Below are 17,137 nucleotides of genomic sequence, written 5' to 3' on the forward strand. Positions count from 1 at the left end.
GAGTTTGCCGTCTGAGATGACTTTGCTGTGAGTTGGTGAAAGTGGACCAAACAGCGGCAGTGTTCAACTTGAGATTAGATTTTAGACAAAAGAATCTATTTCTTACTTTAATATACTAATAAAATCAGTTGTCCCCTTCCAGGTTAGGACCTGTTTGTTCAAACATTCACACAGAGATCAGACTTTTTATGCTCTTCATGGAACATGAACGTCTAATGGTTATTAAAGGTGCAATATGTAGCATTACTGACATCCAGTGGTAAATATGGGGATAGCACAGCTGTGAAAGTACAGAGGCCAACATCTTCCAGACATTCAAGATTTAAGATTCCTTTATTTGTTATTTATTCATAAGAGTCTTCTTCTATGGCCTTTTTTGCGGCATTAATAATCCCAAACAGGGCTCAAGCACCGAGGGTACACCCAAAGTAGAGGGTTGCGTCAGGAAGGTCGTTCAGCGTAAAACATATGCCGAAGTACAGTGGTTGGTAGCCGATGATAAGCTATGGCAACCACTTCAGAGGGAGAAGCCGAAAGCAAGACAACCAAGTACCTTCATAGCCTGAACCCCATCGGGAACTGTGCTGTGTTCCCATGGAAGAAAAAGATACAGTAAAAGGTTTGGTTTTGCCACCCTGCAGGAAGTGAGCCATCCAGCCTCGTCATGTCCACCTGATCGGGATTTTGTGGCTTCCTGAGGAGATATTTAAGAATCACATTTCTGTCCTGCACTCAGCTTTCTTTCATTTTCATGAGTGGCTGGTTGTTTGAAAATGCTGGATGCTGTCACGGAGAGGTGGTGGTGTGGCCTCAAAACGCAGAGACGGGAGCCGGAGATGCAGAATCAAGACGTTTTTAATCCCAAAAAAACGAAACTGAGGCAAACCAACACATGAAGCAAAAACATGAAGCTAACACAACGAACCAGCGAACAGAGCTACAACCAAGAGCTAGAAGTACAGACAGTAACAGAAGACAGGTGAATCTAACCAACGGGAAAGCTACAAGATACAACAGGAATCCGGAACTAAAAGAGGACACAAAAAGTCCAAACCATGACAGATGCAAGATGGGTGGAGCCAGGTTTTTGTGTGCTGGGCCAAGTTTTCTCTCCAACTAATGTGAGCCATTTCAGCTGCAACCGTCGGTCATCCGAGCTGCAAACAGCGTCTACATTTAGGCCAAGCAGCTCTTCATGCAGGGATCTCCAAATCCAGGTTTTCAGGGCAGAACTGGATGTTTCCCTGCTGCAACAAACCGATTAAAGTAAAGTGGCTCTGTGAAGGACCAGTTCATCTGAACAAGGTCCAGTCCCTTCAGGACCCCGGCCCATCAGAACTGGATTTGGAGATCCCTGCTGTAGAATGTCCTTCAAAGCGCAGAAGTAGATGTCTTCAGTCATGGCATCCATTTAATGGACACATCAGAGACTTTAACTTTATTTCATTCAAACCACAGAAAAAAAACCAAAGCTGCTCCACCTCAGTCCATCATGTGTCCATCCGGATGCATGTCGTCCAGACCGGGGCCGGACCCCCTGAGGATTGCAGTTTTTACCCGATCTCTGAACCAACAGAAATGAATCATTGTGTCGGACTTTATAGACTGTTGAATCCATTTGATTTGAGTCATCAATCAAACCAAGAAGCTTGTAGCTCAGAAAGGATCTGGAAACAAGCAACAGCTCCTTTTACATCTCAGAATGAGGATTTATTTCAGTTTGGAAAGTGTGTGTGAACCGCTTTGCTTTGGTCAGGTCGTCGGGTCAGTTCACTTCAGGTTTATTTATGTTGCATGCTTACAACATTAACCATCACACAGAATGCTAAATTAAATGGTTATATACAAATATACGTATATCCACAGAGCCCACATATACATAAAAGTAGTTCTACCAAGAATAAAATGAAGAGTAAGGCAATAAATACTTCAAATGAAATAAAATATACCTGCAGATAATGAGGGACAGTAATACCTGTTGACTTTTTAGCCATTATTTTGTAAAAGAAAAACAAAACAAAAAAAAAAACTCCACTTGCCTATGCAGATTTTCACAATGTGGTGTTTACCGAAACTGTTTTTGGTTCATGACAAAAATCAAAGGAAACCATTTAAAAGCAGGCTATGTGTGTATTGTTAGACTAGGTGTGAAATTTCAAACTGTTCCACTCGAGAGATGCTGGATAAAGGGTACATGACAAATGTGAGAAAAGGTTGAAAGCTTCTAGCTTCTTTTTGTGATGACTGAAACAATGCAGTACGTTTTGAAAGTCCCTTCCAGTCCCTTACTCAGGAGAAAAGTTATCAGCAGACATTTTGGTGGCTGTTTTTACCAAACCCCTTCCCCCAATGTGAGTGTGTCCATGTGAGACATGTCCTGCTTCAGGAATGTCGCTTCATAAATTGCTAATCCGGAAGGTAATGGCTGCTTGGCTCAATGAAGACAGGGGGGGCGCTTGGCTTGATGAAGACAGGGGGGTGGGGGGGGGGGCGCTTGGGTGAAGCAGCTGGGCCAGGTTACTGGTTCTACAAGGCACTAGAACTGGGAGCAGTGGGGGGCGTTCTCTCTGTAGGCGAAGCAGCTGGGGAAGATGCCGATGTTGCCTCCACAGTGGCCCTCCAGCCACTCCTCGTTAACTGTGGGAAGGAAACAGAAACTGGGAGGTCTGGAGCTGTAAAATGGACCAGTAGCCAACCTGCAGCCGCTCACCTTCCCCCAGGATGTCGATGGTGTCTCCTTCACTGAACTCCAGGTCCTCTGGGCCCTGAGCAGCGTAGTCGTACAGCGCCACCATGTGGTAGAGGATGGTCCGACCGCTCAGAGGGTCTTCTCTCTACAAACATGAAGGAGGACGGTTAACAGCGTGTCCCCGCTCCATGACATGTCCTTTATGTCTCTGTGCAGTCTGGGGTTGGACTGCAGCATTTTCTATGTTGTTTATTTCTATTTGTCTTCTGTTTATTTTCCTTTCTGTTCTCATTCTATCCTTTTCTGTCTTCTCCAGTGAACCATGTCTAGTCCAGTTGAACCATGAAACCATGTCCACGTGTCCTCCCGAGACATGTCCACATGTCCTCTCAACACAGGTCCTCTCAACACATGTCCACATGTCCTCTCAACACATGTCCACATGTCCTCTCAGCACATGTCCACATGTCCTCTTAGCACATGTCCACATGTCCTCTCAGCACATGTCCACATGTCCTCTCAACACATGTCCACATGTCCTCTCAGCACATGTCCACATGTCCTCTTAGCACATGTCCTCTCAGAACATGTCCACATGTCCTCTCAGAACATGTCCACATGTCCTCTCAACACATGTCCACATGTCCTCTCGGCACATGTCTACATGTCCTCTCGGCACATGTCCACAAATCCTCTCAGCACATGTCTTCTCAGAACATGTCCTCTCAGCACATGTCCACATGTCCTCTCAACACATGTCCTCTCGGCACATGTCCTCTCAGCACATGTCCACATGTCCTCTCAGCACTTGTCCTCTAAGCACATGTCCACATGTCCTTTCAGCACATGTCCTTTCAGCACATGTCCACAAATCCTCTCAGAACATGTCCTCTCAGCACATGTCCACATGTCCTCTCAGAACATGTCCTCTCGGCACATGTCCTCTCAGCACATGTCCACATGTCCTCTCAGCACTTGTCCTCTAAGCACATGTCCACATGTCCTTTCAGCACATGTCCTTTCAGCACATGTCCACATGTCCTCTCAGCACATGTCCTTTCAGCACATGTCCACATGTCCTCTCAACACATGTCCACATGTCCTCTCAGCACATGTCCACATGTCCTCTCAGCACATGTCTACATGTCCTCTCAGCACATGTCCACATGTCCTCTCAACACATGTCTACATGTCCTTTCAGCACAGGTCTACATGTCCTCTCAGCACATGTCCACATGTCCTCTCAACACATGTCCACATGTCCTCTCAGCACATGTCCACATGTCCTCTCAACACATGTCCACATGTCCTCTCAGCACATGTCTACATGTCCTCTCAGCACATGTCCACATGTCCTTTCAACACATGTCCACATGTCCTCTCAGCACATGTCCACATGTCCTCTCAACACATGTCCACATGTCCTCTCAGCACATGTCTACATGTCCTCTCAGCACATGTCCACATGTCCTTTCAACACATGTCCACATGTCCTCTCAACACATGTCCACATGTCCTCTAAGCACATGTCCACATGTCCTCTCAACACATGTCCACATGTCCTCTCAGCACATGTCCACATGTCCTCTTAGCACATGTCCACATGTCCTCTCAGAACATGTCCACATGTCCTCTCAGAACATGTCCACATGTCCTCTCAACACATGTCCACATGTCCTCTCAGAACATGTCCACATGTCCTCTCAGAACATGTCCACATGTCCTCTCAACACATGTCCACATGTCCTCTCGGCACATGTCCACATGTCCTCTCGGCACATGTCCACAAATCCTCTCAGCACATGTCCTCTCAGAACATGTCCTCTCGGCACATGTCCACAAATCCTCTCAGCACATGTCCTCTCAGAACATGTCCTCTCAGCACATGTCCACATGTCCTCTCAGAACATGTCCTCTCGGCACATGTCCTCTCAGCACATGTCCACATGTCCTCTCAGCACTTGTCCTCTAAGCACATGTCCACATGTCCTTTCAGCACATGTCCTTTCAGCACATGTCCACATGTCCTCTCAGCACATGTCCTTTCAGCACATGTCCACATGTCCTCTCAGCACATGTCCACATGTCCTCTCAGCACATGTCTACATGTCCTCTTAGCACATGTCCACATGTCCTCTCAGAACATGTCCACATGTCCTCTCAGAACATGTCCACATGTCCTCTCAACACATGTCCACATGTCCTCTCAGAACATGTCCACATGTCCTCTCAGAACATGTCCACATGTCCTCTCAACACATGTCCACATGTCCTCTCGGCACATGTCCACATGTCCTCTCGGCACATGTCCACAAATCCTCTCAGCACATGTCCTCTCAGAACATGTCCTCTCGGCACATGTCCACAAATCCTCTCAGCACATGTCCTCTCAGAACATGTCCTCTCAGCACATGTCCACATGTCCTCTCAGAACATGTCCTCTCGGCACATGTCCTCTCAGCACATGTCCACATGTCCTCTCAGCACTTGTCCTCTAAGCACATGTCCACATGTCCTTTCAGCACATGTCCTTTCAGCACATGTCCACATGTCCTCTCAGCACATGTCCTTTCAGCACATGTCCACATGTCCTCTCAGCACATGTCCACATGTCCTCTCAGCACATGTCTACATGTCCTCTCAGCACATGTCCACATGTCCTTTCAACACATGTCCACATGTCCTCTCAACACATGTCCTCTAAGCACATGTCCACATGTCCTCTCAACACATGTCCACATGTCCTCTCAACACATGTCCACATGTCCTCTCAGCACATGTCCACATGTCCTCTTAGCACATGTCCACATGTCCTCTCAGAACATGTCCACATGTCCTCTCAGAACATGTCCACATGTCCTCTCAACACATGTCCACATGTCCTCTCGGCACATGTCTACATGTCCTCTCGGCACATGTCCACAAATCCTCTCAGAACATGTCCTCTCAGAACATGTCCTCTCAGCACATGTCCACATGTCCTCTCAGAACATGTCCTCTCGGCACATGTCCTCTCAGCACATGTCCACATGTCCTCTCAGAACATGTCCTCTCAGCACATGTCCACATGTCCTCTCAGAACATGTCCTCTCAGCACATGTCCACATGTCCTCTCAGAACATGTCCTCTCAGAACATGTCCTCTCAGCACATGTCCACATGTCCTCTCAGAACATGTCCTCTCGGCACATGTCCTCTCAGCACATGTCCACATGTCCTCTCAGCACTTGTCCTCTAAGCACATGTCCACATGTCCTTTCAGCACATGTCCACATGTCCTCTCGGCACATGTCCACATGTCCTCTCAACACATGTCCACATGTCCTCTCAGCACATGTCCACATGTCCTCTCAGCACATGTCCACATGTCCTCTCAGCACATGTCTACATGTCCTTTCAGCACATGTCTACATGTCCTCTCAGCACATGTCCACATGTCCTCTCAACACATGTCTACATGTCCTTTCAGCACATGTCCACATGTCCTCTCAGCACATGTCCACATGTCCTCTCAACACATGTCCACATGTCCTCTCAGCACATGTCCACATGTCCTCTCAACACATGTCCACAAATCCTCTCAGCACATGTCCTCTCAGAACATGTCCTCTCAGCACATGTCCACATGTCCTCTCAACACATGTCTACATGTCCTTTCAGCACATGTCTACATGTCCTCTCAGCACATGTCCACATGTCCTCTCAACACATGTCCACATGTCCTCTCAACACATGTCCACATGTCCTCTCAGCACATGTCCACATGTCCTCTCAACACATGTCCACATGTCCTCTCAACACATGTCCACATGTCCTCTCAGCACATGTCCACATGTCCTCTCAACACATGTCCTCTCAGAACATGTCCTCTCAGCACATGTCCACATGTCCTCTCAACACATGTCTACATGTCCTTTCAGCACATGTCTACATGTCCTCTCAGCACATGTCCACATGTCCTCTCAACACATGTCCACATGTCCTCTCAGCACATGTCCACATGTCCTCTCAACACATGTCCACATGTCCTCGCAGCACATGTCTACATGTCCTCTCAGCACATGTCCACATGTCCTTTCAACACATGTCCACATGTCCTCTCAACACATGTCCACATGTCCTCTCAGCACATGTCTACATGTCCTCTCAGCACATGTCCACATGTCCTTTCAACACATGTCCACATGTCCTCTCAACACATGTCCACATGTCCTCTAAGCACATGTCCACATGTCCTCTCAACACATGTCCACATGTCCTCTCAGCACATGTCCACATGTCCTCTTAGCACATGTCCACATGTCCTCTCAACACATGTCCACATGTCCTCTCGGCACATGTCTACATGTCCTCTCGGCACATGTCCACAAATCCTCTCAGCACATGTCCTCTCAGAACATGTCCTCTCAGCACATGTCCACATGTCCTCTCAACACATGTCCACATGTCCTCTTAGCACATGTCCAGATGTCCTCTCAGAACATGTCCACATGTCCTCTCAACACATGTCCACATGTCCTCTCGGCACATGTCTACATGTCCTCTCGGCACATGTCCACAAATCCTCTCAGCACATGTCCTCTCAGAACATGTCCTCTCAGCACATGTCCACATGTCCTCTCAGAACATGTCCTCTCGGCACATGTCCTCTCAGCACATGTCCACATGTCCTCTCAGCACTTGTCCTCTAAGCACATGTCCACATGTCCTTTCAGCACATGTCCTTTCAGCACATGTCCACATGTCCTCTCAGCACATGTCCTCTCAGCACATGTCCTTTCAGCACATGTCCACATGTCCTCTCAACACATGTCCACATGTCCTCTAAGCACATGTCCACATGTCCTCTCAACACATGTCCACATGTCCTCTCAACACATGTCCACATGTCCTCTCGGCACATGTCTACATGTCCTCTCGGCACATGTCCACAAATCCTCTCAGCACATGTCCTCTCAGAACATGTCCTCTCAGCACATGTCCACATGTCCTCTCAGAACATGTCCTCTCGGCACATGTCCTCTCAGCACATGTCCACATGTCCTCTCAGCACTTGTCCTCTAAGCACATGTCCACATGTCCTTTCAGCACATGTCCTTTCAGCACATGTCCACATGTCCTCTCAGCACATGTCCTTTCAGCACATGTCCACATGTCCTCTCAACACATGTCCACATGTCCTCTCAGCACATGTCCACATGTCCTCTCGGCACATGTCCACATGTCCTCTCAACACATGTCCACATGTCCTCTCGGCACATGTCTACATGTCCTCTCGGCACATGTCCACAAATCCTCTCAGCACATGTCCTCTCAGAACATGTCCTCTCAGCACATGTCCACATGTCCTCTCAGCACATGTCCTCTCGGCACATGTCCACAAATCCTCTCAGCACATGTCCTCTCAGAACATGTCCTCTCAGCACATGTCCACATGTCCTCTCAGAACATGTCCTCTCGGCACATGTCCTCTCAGCACATGTCCACATGTCCTCTCAGCACTTGTCCTCTAAGCACATGTCCACATGTCCTTTCAGCACATGTCCACATGTCCTCTCAGCACATGTCCTCTCAGCACATGTCCACATGTCCTCTCAACACATGTCCACATGTCCTCTAAGCACATGTCCACATGTCCTCTCAACACATGTCCACATGTCCTCTCAACACATGTCCACATGTCCTCTCGGCACATGTCTACATGTCCTCTCGGCACATGTCCACAAATCCTCTCAGCACATGTCCTCTCAGAACATGTCCTCTCAGCACATGTCCACATGTCCTCTCAACACATGTCCACATGTCCTCTTAGCACATGTCCACATGTCCTCTCAGAACATGTCCACATGTCCTCTCAACACATGTCCACATGTCCTCTCGGCACATGTCTACATGTCCTCTCGGCACATGTCCTCTCAGAACATGTCCTCTCGGCACATGTCCACAAATCCTCTCAGCACATGTCCTCTCAGAACATGTCCTCTCAGCACATGTCCACATGTCCTCTCAGAACATGTCCTCTCGGCACATGTCCTCTCAGCACATGTCCACATGTCATCTCAGCACTTGTCCTCTAAGCACATGTCCACATGTCCTTTCAGCACATGTCCTTTCAGCACATGTCCACATGTCCTCTCAGCACATGTCCTTTCAGCACATGTCCACATGTCCTCTCGGCACATGTCCACGTGTCCTCTCGGCACATGTCTACGTGTCCTCCCGGCACATGTCTACGTGTCCTCTCGGCACATGTCTACATGTGCTCTCGGCACATGTCCACATGTCCTCTCAGCACATGTCTACATGTCCTCCCGGCACATGTCTACATGTCCTCTCGGCACATGTCCAAATCTCCTCCCGGCACATGTCTACATGTCTTCTGAGCACATGTCCTCTCAGAACATGTCCTCTCAGCACATGTCTTCCTGAGATGAAAAGCCTAAAGTCTCCGTATGTTTTCATGTTCTGGATCATAGAATCCGGAATGCTTTCCGAACCTGATCCGTCCTCCAACAGGTCCTTTACAACCTGTTGGAGGCTGTCCTGTTTTGTCCCTTCGCGCTCCGACCGTCTTCGTTGGAGTTGTGAGCAGAAATGTTGAAAATGTTCCGATCTTACAAAGTTAAAGAATCCTTTCAACAGTTCCTGGATCCACACAGGAACATAAAACCTGTTCTATGACCCACATAGGAAACAGGTCTCTGGGACCACCTTCCATCCTGTCTCAGAGCGATGCAGGAAAACTGGTTCATGTTGGACTCCAGTGAGTTCTGGTGGTTCCATCCATGTTCCAAACCGTTAGTCCGATTAAGGGTGGCAGGGAGCTGGAGGCTATCCCAGCTGTTTGGGCGAAAGGCGGGGACATTCTGGACAGCTCGCCAGTCCATCGCAGGGCCTTCCTATCCACCCCAACTGGTCCACGAACATGGCCACAGTTCTGTTCCTGGTTCTGGTCCTGAGGGCCTCCACATCCAGCTCAGGATGGAGGATTGACTGAATGGGAAGATTTGAGCCAATCTGTCGACATGTTTCTGAGTTGCTATCAGAAACCAGTTCCAAACTGGACAGAGGCAGATTGGACATCATACGACATCATAGTGAACTGACTTGAGTTGATGACGTGACGGTTGTGGATCGGCTCTGAACAAAAAAGCTCACCTGGCACCACAGCGTGACTCTGCCAGCCTCAGCGATGTCCTGCACGGTCTGGTCCAGCTCCACCTCCCCGCTCAGAGGGGTCAGCACATGGGAGCCATGCTGCTTATGTCTGAGAGGAACAGATATGTTTCCTTCTAATCCTCACAAAGCATCTCGGTGGAAGAACACACAGCTCTGTTTAACTGCAATGACGAGGAGAGGTTTACCTGAGGCGCAGCTGAGAGGCTGGAAGGTCCAACTTCTGAGCAATTTCTTGCTTCAGTTCAAGATAAGGCGTGTCCAGAGGGACAGACAGGGCCATGGTGTATGAGTAGTGGACTTTTACCACCACAGACCCGGCCTCTGCTCCCTCAGCCCGGGACCTAGAGGTCTGGAAGCAAACAACAGAAAATCTGAAGAGTAAATCCACGTCTGTATCATTTTAAAGAGAAACGTAGGGCAAATCAGGAACACACATTCCAGTTCCAGCTTATCTTTATGGTATTAAATGGCTTCGGGCTAATTGTGAGAATTTGTTGCAATTCTGGGTATGTTGCATTTTATATGAATACATGAAGTGTTGGAGGCATTAAAGTAAATAGGATGTGCAGAAAGCCGAGCTCTGCAGGCGGATGGAAGAAGAATCACTTTACTGACCTCAGTTCCACAACATGATGAGAAAGAAATCTTATCATCCAATGATGGGCAAAAACACAATGTAGAAATTCAAAGATGGAGCCCAGAAGGATCTCCAAGTGCAGGCTGATCCCAATCCGTTTCTGTTAGACTTTATCTTTACAGCCGGAAGAAGCACATACTTCATGGAAACAGACTTATCTGCATGTTTCTAAGTTTTGCTCTCCTTGTCGGCCACACATGAATAATTAACACCCTATAGGTCCTAGTTTCCCGTCCAGTCCGATCCCCATCTACAGGCGGTCCTTGGGTTATACAGTTCTCGACTTACGTCGTCTTGACTTTACGACAGCCATTAAATAAATGTAAAGAATAAAATAGAGCAAGTTTCAAAGTGACGAGGTTCCATGTAAGGTCTTACGAAGCGTGACGTGGAGGCACATATATTTAATTAATTTACATTGAAATGTCTATTTTCATTGCCTGTATTGTTGTCCCACATTGTTTTTCAATTAATATGATGTATAATACTTGTATTTAGATAGTTTTTTAGTGGGTAAGGGGGTTATGAAGGGTGAAAATCCAACTTACGTAGATTTCGGGTTACACCATGGCATAGGAACGGAACTCGTTCTTAAACCGAAGACTGCCTGTATTCCCAGACTACTTCCTGTCTACTTCCGAGCCACTTCCAGACTACTTCCAGTCTACTTCTGAGCCACTTCCAGACTACTTCAAGACTACTTCCAGACTACTTCCGGTCTACTTCCGAGCCACTTCCAGACTACTTCAAGACTACTTCCAGACCACTTCCAGACTACTTCCAGACTACTTCCGGTCTACTTCCGAGCCACTTCCAGACTACTTCAAGACTACTTCCAGACTACTTCCAGACTACTTCCGGTCTACTTCTGAGCCACTTCCAGACTACTTCCAGTCTACTTCCGGTCTACTTCTGAGCCACTTCCAGTCTACTTCCGAGCAACTTCTAGACTACTTCCAGACTACTTCCGAGCCACTTCCAGACTACTTCCGAGCCACTTCTAGACTACTTCCAGACTACTTCTAGTCTACTTCCGAGCCACTTCCAGACTACCTCTGAGTGTCTTCCAGACTACTTCCAGTCTACTTCCGAGCCACTTCCAGACTACTTCCAGACTACTTCCAGTTTACTTCCGAGCCACTTCCAAGCCACTCCCAGACTACTTTCAGACTACATCCAGTCTACTTCCGGTCTACTTCTGAGCCACTTCCAAACTACTTCCAGACTACTTCCAGTCTACTTTCGAGCCACTTCTAGACTACTTCCAGACTACTTCCAGTCTACTTCCGAGCCACTTCCAGACTACTTCCAGACAACTTCCAGTCTAGTTCCGAGCCACTTCCAGACTACTTCCAAGCCACTTCCAGACTACTTCCAGTCTACTTCCGAGCCAGTTCTAGACTACTTCCAGTCTACTTCCAGTATACTTCCATTCTACTTCCAAGCCACTTCCAGACTACTTCCGAGTCACTTCCGGTCTACTTCCGAGCCACTTCCAGATTACTTCCAGTCTACTTCCGAAGCACATCCAGAGTACTTCCAAGCAACTTCCAGACTACTTAAAGTCTACTTCCAGACTACTTCCAGTCTACTTCCGGTCTACTTCCGAGCCACTTCCAGACTGCTTCCAAGCCACTTCCAGACTACTTCCCGTCTACTTCTGAGCAACTTCCAGACTACTTCAAGACTACTTCCAGACTACTTCCAGACTACTTCCGGTCTAATTCCAGACTACTTCCAGACTACTTCCAGTCTACTTCCGAGCCACTTCCAGACCACTTCCAGACTACTTCCAGTCTAGTTCCAAGCCACTTCCAGACTACTTCCGAGTGACTTCCAGACTACTTCCAGTTTACTTCCGAGCCACTTCCAAGCCACTTCCAGACTACTTTCAGACTACTTCCAGTCTACTTCCGGTCTACTTCTGAGCCACTTCCAGACTACTTCCGAGCCACTTCTAGACTACTTCCAGACTACTTCTAGTCTACTTCCGAGCCACTTCCAGACTACTTCCGAGTCACTTCCAGACGACTTCCAGTGTACTTCCGAGCCACTTCCAGACAACTTCCAGACATCTTCCAGTCTACTTCCGAGCCACTTCCAGACTACTTCCGAGCCATTTCCAGACTTCTTCCAGTCTACTTCCGAACCACATCCAGAGTACTTCCGAGCCACTTCCAGACAACTTACAGTCTAGTTCCGAGCCACTTCCAGACTACTTGCAAACCACTTCAAGACTACTTCCAATCTACTTCTGAGCCAGTTCTAGACTACTTCCAGTCTACTTCCAGTATACTTCCATTCTACTTCCAAGCCACTTCCAGACTACTTCCGAGTCACTTCCAGACTACTTCCAGACTACTTCCAGTTTACGTCCGAGCCACTTCCAAGCCACTTCCAGACTACTTTCAGACTACTTCCAGTCTACTTCCGGTCTACTTCTGAGCCACTTCCAGACTACTTCAGAGCCACTTCCAGTCTACTTCCGAGCCACTTCCAGACTACTTCCGAGCCACTTCTAGACTACTTCCAGACTACTTCTAGTCTACTTCCGAGCCACTTCCAGACTACTTCCGAGTCACTTCCAGACAACTTCCAGTGTACTTCCGAGCCACTTCTAGACTACTTCCAGACTACTTCTAGTCTACTTCCGAGCCACTTCCAGACTACTTCCGAGTCACTTCCAGACGACTTCCAGTGTACTTCCGAGCCACTTCCAGACAACTTCCAGACATCTTCCAGTCTACTTCCGAGCCACTTCCAGACTACTTCCGAGCCATTTCCAGACTGCTTCCAAGCCACTTCCAGACTACTTCCCGTCTACTTCTGAGCAACTTCCAGACTACTTCAAGGCTACTTCCAGACTACTTCTAGACTACTTCCGGTCTAATTCCAGACTACTTCCAGACTACTTCCAGTCTACTTCCGAGCCACTTCCAGACCAATTCCAGACTACTTCCAGTCTAGTTCCAAGCCACTGCCAGACTACTTCCGAGTGACTTCCAGACTACTTCCAGTTTACTTCCGAGCCACTTCCAAGCCACTTCCAGACTACTTTCAGACTACTTCCAGTCTACTTCCGGTCTACTTCTGAGCCACTTCCAGACTACTTCCGAGCCACTTCTAGACTACTTCCAGACTACTTCTAGTCTACTTCCGAGCCACTTCCAGACTACTTCTGAGTCACTTCCAGACGACTTCCAGTGTACTTCCGAGCCACTTCCAGACAACTTCCAGACATCTTCCAGTCTACTTCCGAGCCACTTCCAGACTATTTCCGAGCCATTTCCAGACTTCTTCCAGTCTACTTCCGAACCAAATCCAGAGTACTTCCGAGCCACTTCCAGACTACTTCCAGTCTACTTCTGAGCCACTTCCAGACTACGTAAAGTCTACTTCCAGACTACTTCCAGTCTACTTCCGGTCTACTTCCGAGCCACTTCCAGACTATTTCCAGTCTACTTCCGAGCCACTTCCAGACTACTTCCGAGTCACTTCCAGACTACTTCCAGTCGACTTCTGAGCCACTTCCAGACTACTTCTGAGCCACTTCCAGACTACTTCAAGACTACTTCGAGACTACTTCCGGGCTACTTCCGAGCCACTTCCAGACTACTTCCAAGCCACTTCCAGACTACTTTCAGACTACTTCCAGTCTACTTCCGGTCTACTTCTGAGCCACTTCCAAACTACTTCCAGACTACTTCCAGTCTACTTTTGAGCCACTTCTAGACTACTTCCAGACTATTTCCAGTCTACTTCCGAGCCACTTCCAGACTACTTCCAGAAAACTTCCAGTCTAGTTCTGAGCCACTTCCAGACTACTTCCAAGCCACTTCCAGACTACTTCCAGTCTACTTCCGAGCCAGTTCTAGACTACTTCCAGTCTACTTCCAGTATACTTCCATTCTACTTCCAAGCCACTTCCAGACTAATTCCGAGTCACTTCCGGTCTACTTCCGAGCCACTTCTAGACAACTTCCAGTCTACTTCCGTAGCACATCCAGAGTACTTCCAAGCCACTTCCAGACTACTTAAAGTCTACTTCCAGACTATTTCCTGTCTACTTCCGGTCTACTTCCGACCCACTTCCAGACTGCTTAGGAGCCACTTCCAGACTACTTCCCGTCTACTTCTGAGCCACTTCCAGACTACTTCTGAGCCACTTCCAGACTACTTCAAGACTACTTCCATACTACTTCCGGTCTACTTCCGGTCTACTTCCAGACTACTTCCAGACTACTTCCAGTCTACTTCCAATCTACTACCAAGCCACGTCCAGACTACTTAAAGTCTACTTCCAGACTACTTCCAGTCTACTTCCGGTCTACTTCCGAGCCACTTCCAGACTATTTCCAGTCTACTTCCGAGCCACTTCCAGACCACTTCCAGTCGACTTCTCAGCCACTTCCAGACTACTTCCAGTCTACTTCTGAACCACATCCAGAGAACTTCCGAGCCACTTCCAGACTAAGTACGAGCCACTTCCAGACTACTTCCAGTCTACTTCTGAGCCACTTCCAGACTACTTCAAGACTACAACCGGTCTACTTCCGAGCCACTTCCAGACTACTTCCAGTCTACTTCTGAGCCACTTACAGACTACTTCCAGTCTACTTCTGAGCCACTTACAGACTACTTCTGAGCCACTTAAAGACTACTTCTGAGCCACTTCCAGTCTACTTCCAGTCTACTTCCGGTCTACTTCCGAGCCACTTCCAGACTATTTCCAGTCTACTTCCGAGCCACTTCCAGTCTACTTCCGAGCCACTTCTAGACTACTTCCAGTCTACTTCCATTCTACTTCCAAGCCACTTCCATAATACTTCCAAGCCACTTCCAGACTATTTTCAGACTACTTCCAGTCTACTTCCGGTCTACTTCTGAGCCACATCCAAACTACTTCCCTACTACTTCCAGACTACATCCAGTCTACTTCCGAGCCACTTCCAGACCACTTCCGAGTCACTTCCAGACTACTTCCAGTGTACTTCCGAGCCACTTCCAGACATTTCCAGTCTACTTCCGAGCCACTTCCAGACTACTTCCGAGCCACTTCCAGACTACTTCCAGTCGACTTCTCAGCCACTTCCAGACTACTTCCAGTCTACTTCCGAACCACATCCAGAGTATTTCCGAGCCACTTCCAGACTACTTAAGAGCCACTTCCAGACTGCTTCCAGTCTACTTCTGAGCCACTTACAGACTGCTTCTGAGCCACTTACAGACTACTTCAAGACTACAACCGGTCTACTTCCGAGCCACTTCCAGACTACATCCAGTCTACTTCCAGACGACTTCCAGACTACTTCCAGTCTACTTCCAATCTACTACCAAGCCACGTCCAGACTACTTAAAGTCTACTTCCAGACTACTTCCAGTCTACTTCCGGTCTACTTCCGAGCAACTTCCAGACTATTTCCAGTCTACTTCCGAGCCACTTCCAGTCTACTTCCGAGCCACTTCTAGACTACTTCCAGTCTACTTCCATTTTACTTCCAAGCCACTTCCATAATACTTCCAAGCCACTTCCAGACTACTTTCAGACTACTTCCAGACTACATCCAGTCTACTTCCGAGCCACTTCCAGACTACTTCCGAGCCACTTCCAGACTTCTTCCAGTCTACTTCCGAGCCACTTCCAGAGTACTTCCGAACCCCTTCCAGACTACTTACAGACTACTTACGAGCCACTTCCAGACTACTTCCAGTCTACTTCTGAGCCACTTCCAGACTACTTCTGAGCCACTTCCAGACTACTTCAAGACTACAACCGGTCTACTTCCGAGCCACTTCCAGACTACATCCAGTCTACTTCCAGACTACTTCCAGTCTACTTCCAGACGACTTCCAGACTACTTCCAGTCTACTTCCAATCTACTACCAAGCCACGTCCAGACTACTTAAAGTCTACTTCCAGACTACTTCCAGTCTACTTCCGGTCTACTTCCGAGCCACTTCCAGACTATTTCCAGTCTACTTCCGAGCCACTTCCAGACCACTTCCAGTCGACTTCTCAGCCACTTCCAGACTACTTCCAGTCTACTTCCGAACCACATCCAGAGTACTTCCGAGCCACTTCCAGACTAAGTACGAGCCACTTCCAGACTACTTCCAGTCTACTTCTGAGCCACTTCCAGACTACTTCAAGACTACAACCGGTCTACTTCCGAGCCACTTCCAGACTACTTCCAGTCTACTTCTGAGCCACTTACAGACTACTTCCAGTCTACTTCTGAGCCACTTACAGACTACTTCTGAGCCACTTACAGACTACTTCTGAGCCACTTCCAGACTACTTCAAGACTACAACCGGTCTACTTCCGAGCCACTTCCAGACTACATCCAGTCTACTTCCAGACGACTTCCAGACTACTTCCAGTCTACTTCCAATCTACTACCAGACGACTTCCAGACTACTTCCAGTCTACTTCCAAGCCACGTCCAGACTACTTTAAGTCTACTTCCAGACTACTTCCAGTCTACTTCCGGTCTACTTCCGAGCCACTTCCAGACTATTTCCAGTCTACTTCCGAGCCACTTCTAGACTACTTCCAGTCTACTTCCATTCTACTTCCAAGCCACTTCCATAATACTTCCAAGCCACTTCCATAATACTTCCAAGCCACTTCC

General features: G+C 48.0%; 1 protein-coding gene across 1 annotated transcript in view; it reads right to left on the reverse strand.

The window, feature by feature from the left end:
- Positions 1-2,536: 2,536 nt before the first annotated feature.
- The window catches only part of LOC306764583 (neutrophil cytosol factor 2-like), a gene marked incomplete at both ends in the record, with an annotated part of 72,048 nt that continues 57,447 nt past the window's right edge, over positions 2,537-17,137 (reverse strand). The window contains 4 exons of the mRNA XM_079251757.1: positions 2,537-2,637; positions 2,711-2,834; positions 9,847-9,955; positions 10,053-10,210. Coding sequence (XP_079107883.1) covers positions 2,537-2,637; positions 2,711-2,834; positions 9,847-9,955; positions 10,053-10,210 — 492 coding nt within the window. The remainder of the gene's footprint in view (positions 2,638-2,710; positions 2,835-9,846; positions 9,956-10,052; positions 10,211-17,137) is intronic.

The sequence above is a fragment of the Telmatherina bonti genome (assembly GCF_933228915.1).
Source record: "Telmatherina bonti genome assembly, chromosome: 13".
NCBI classification, from domain to species: domain Eukaryota; kingdom Metazoa; phylum Chordata; class Actinopteri; order Atheriniformes; family Telmatherinidae; genus Telmatherina; species Telmatherina bonti.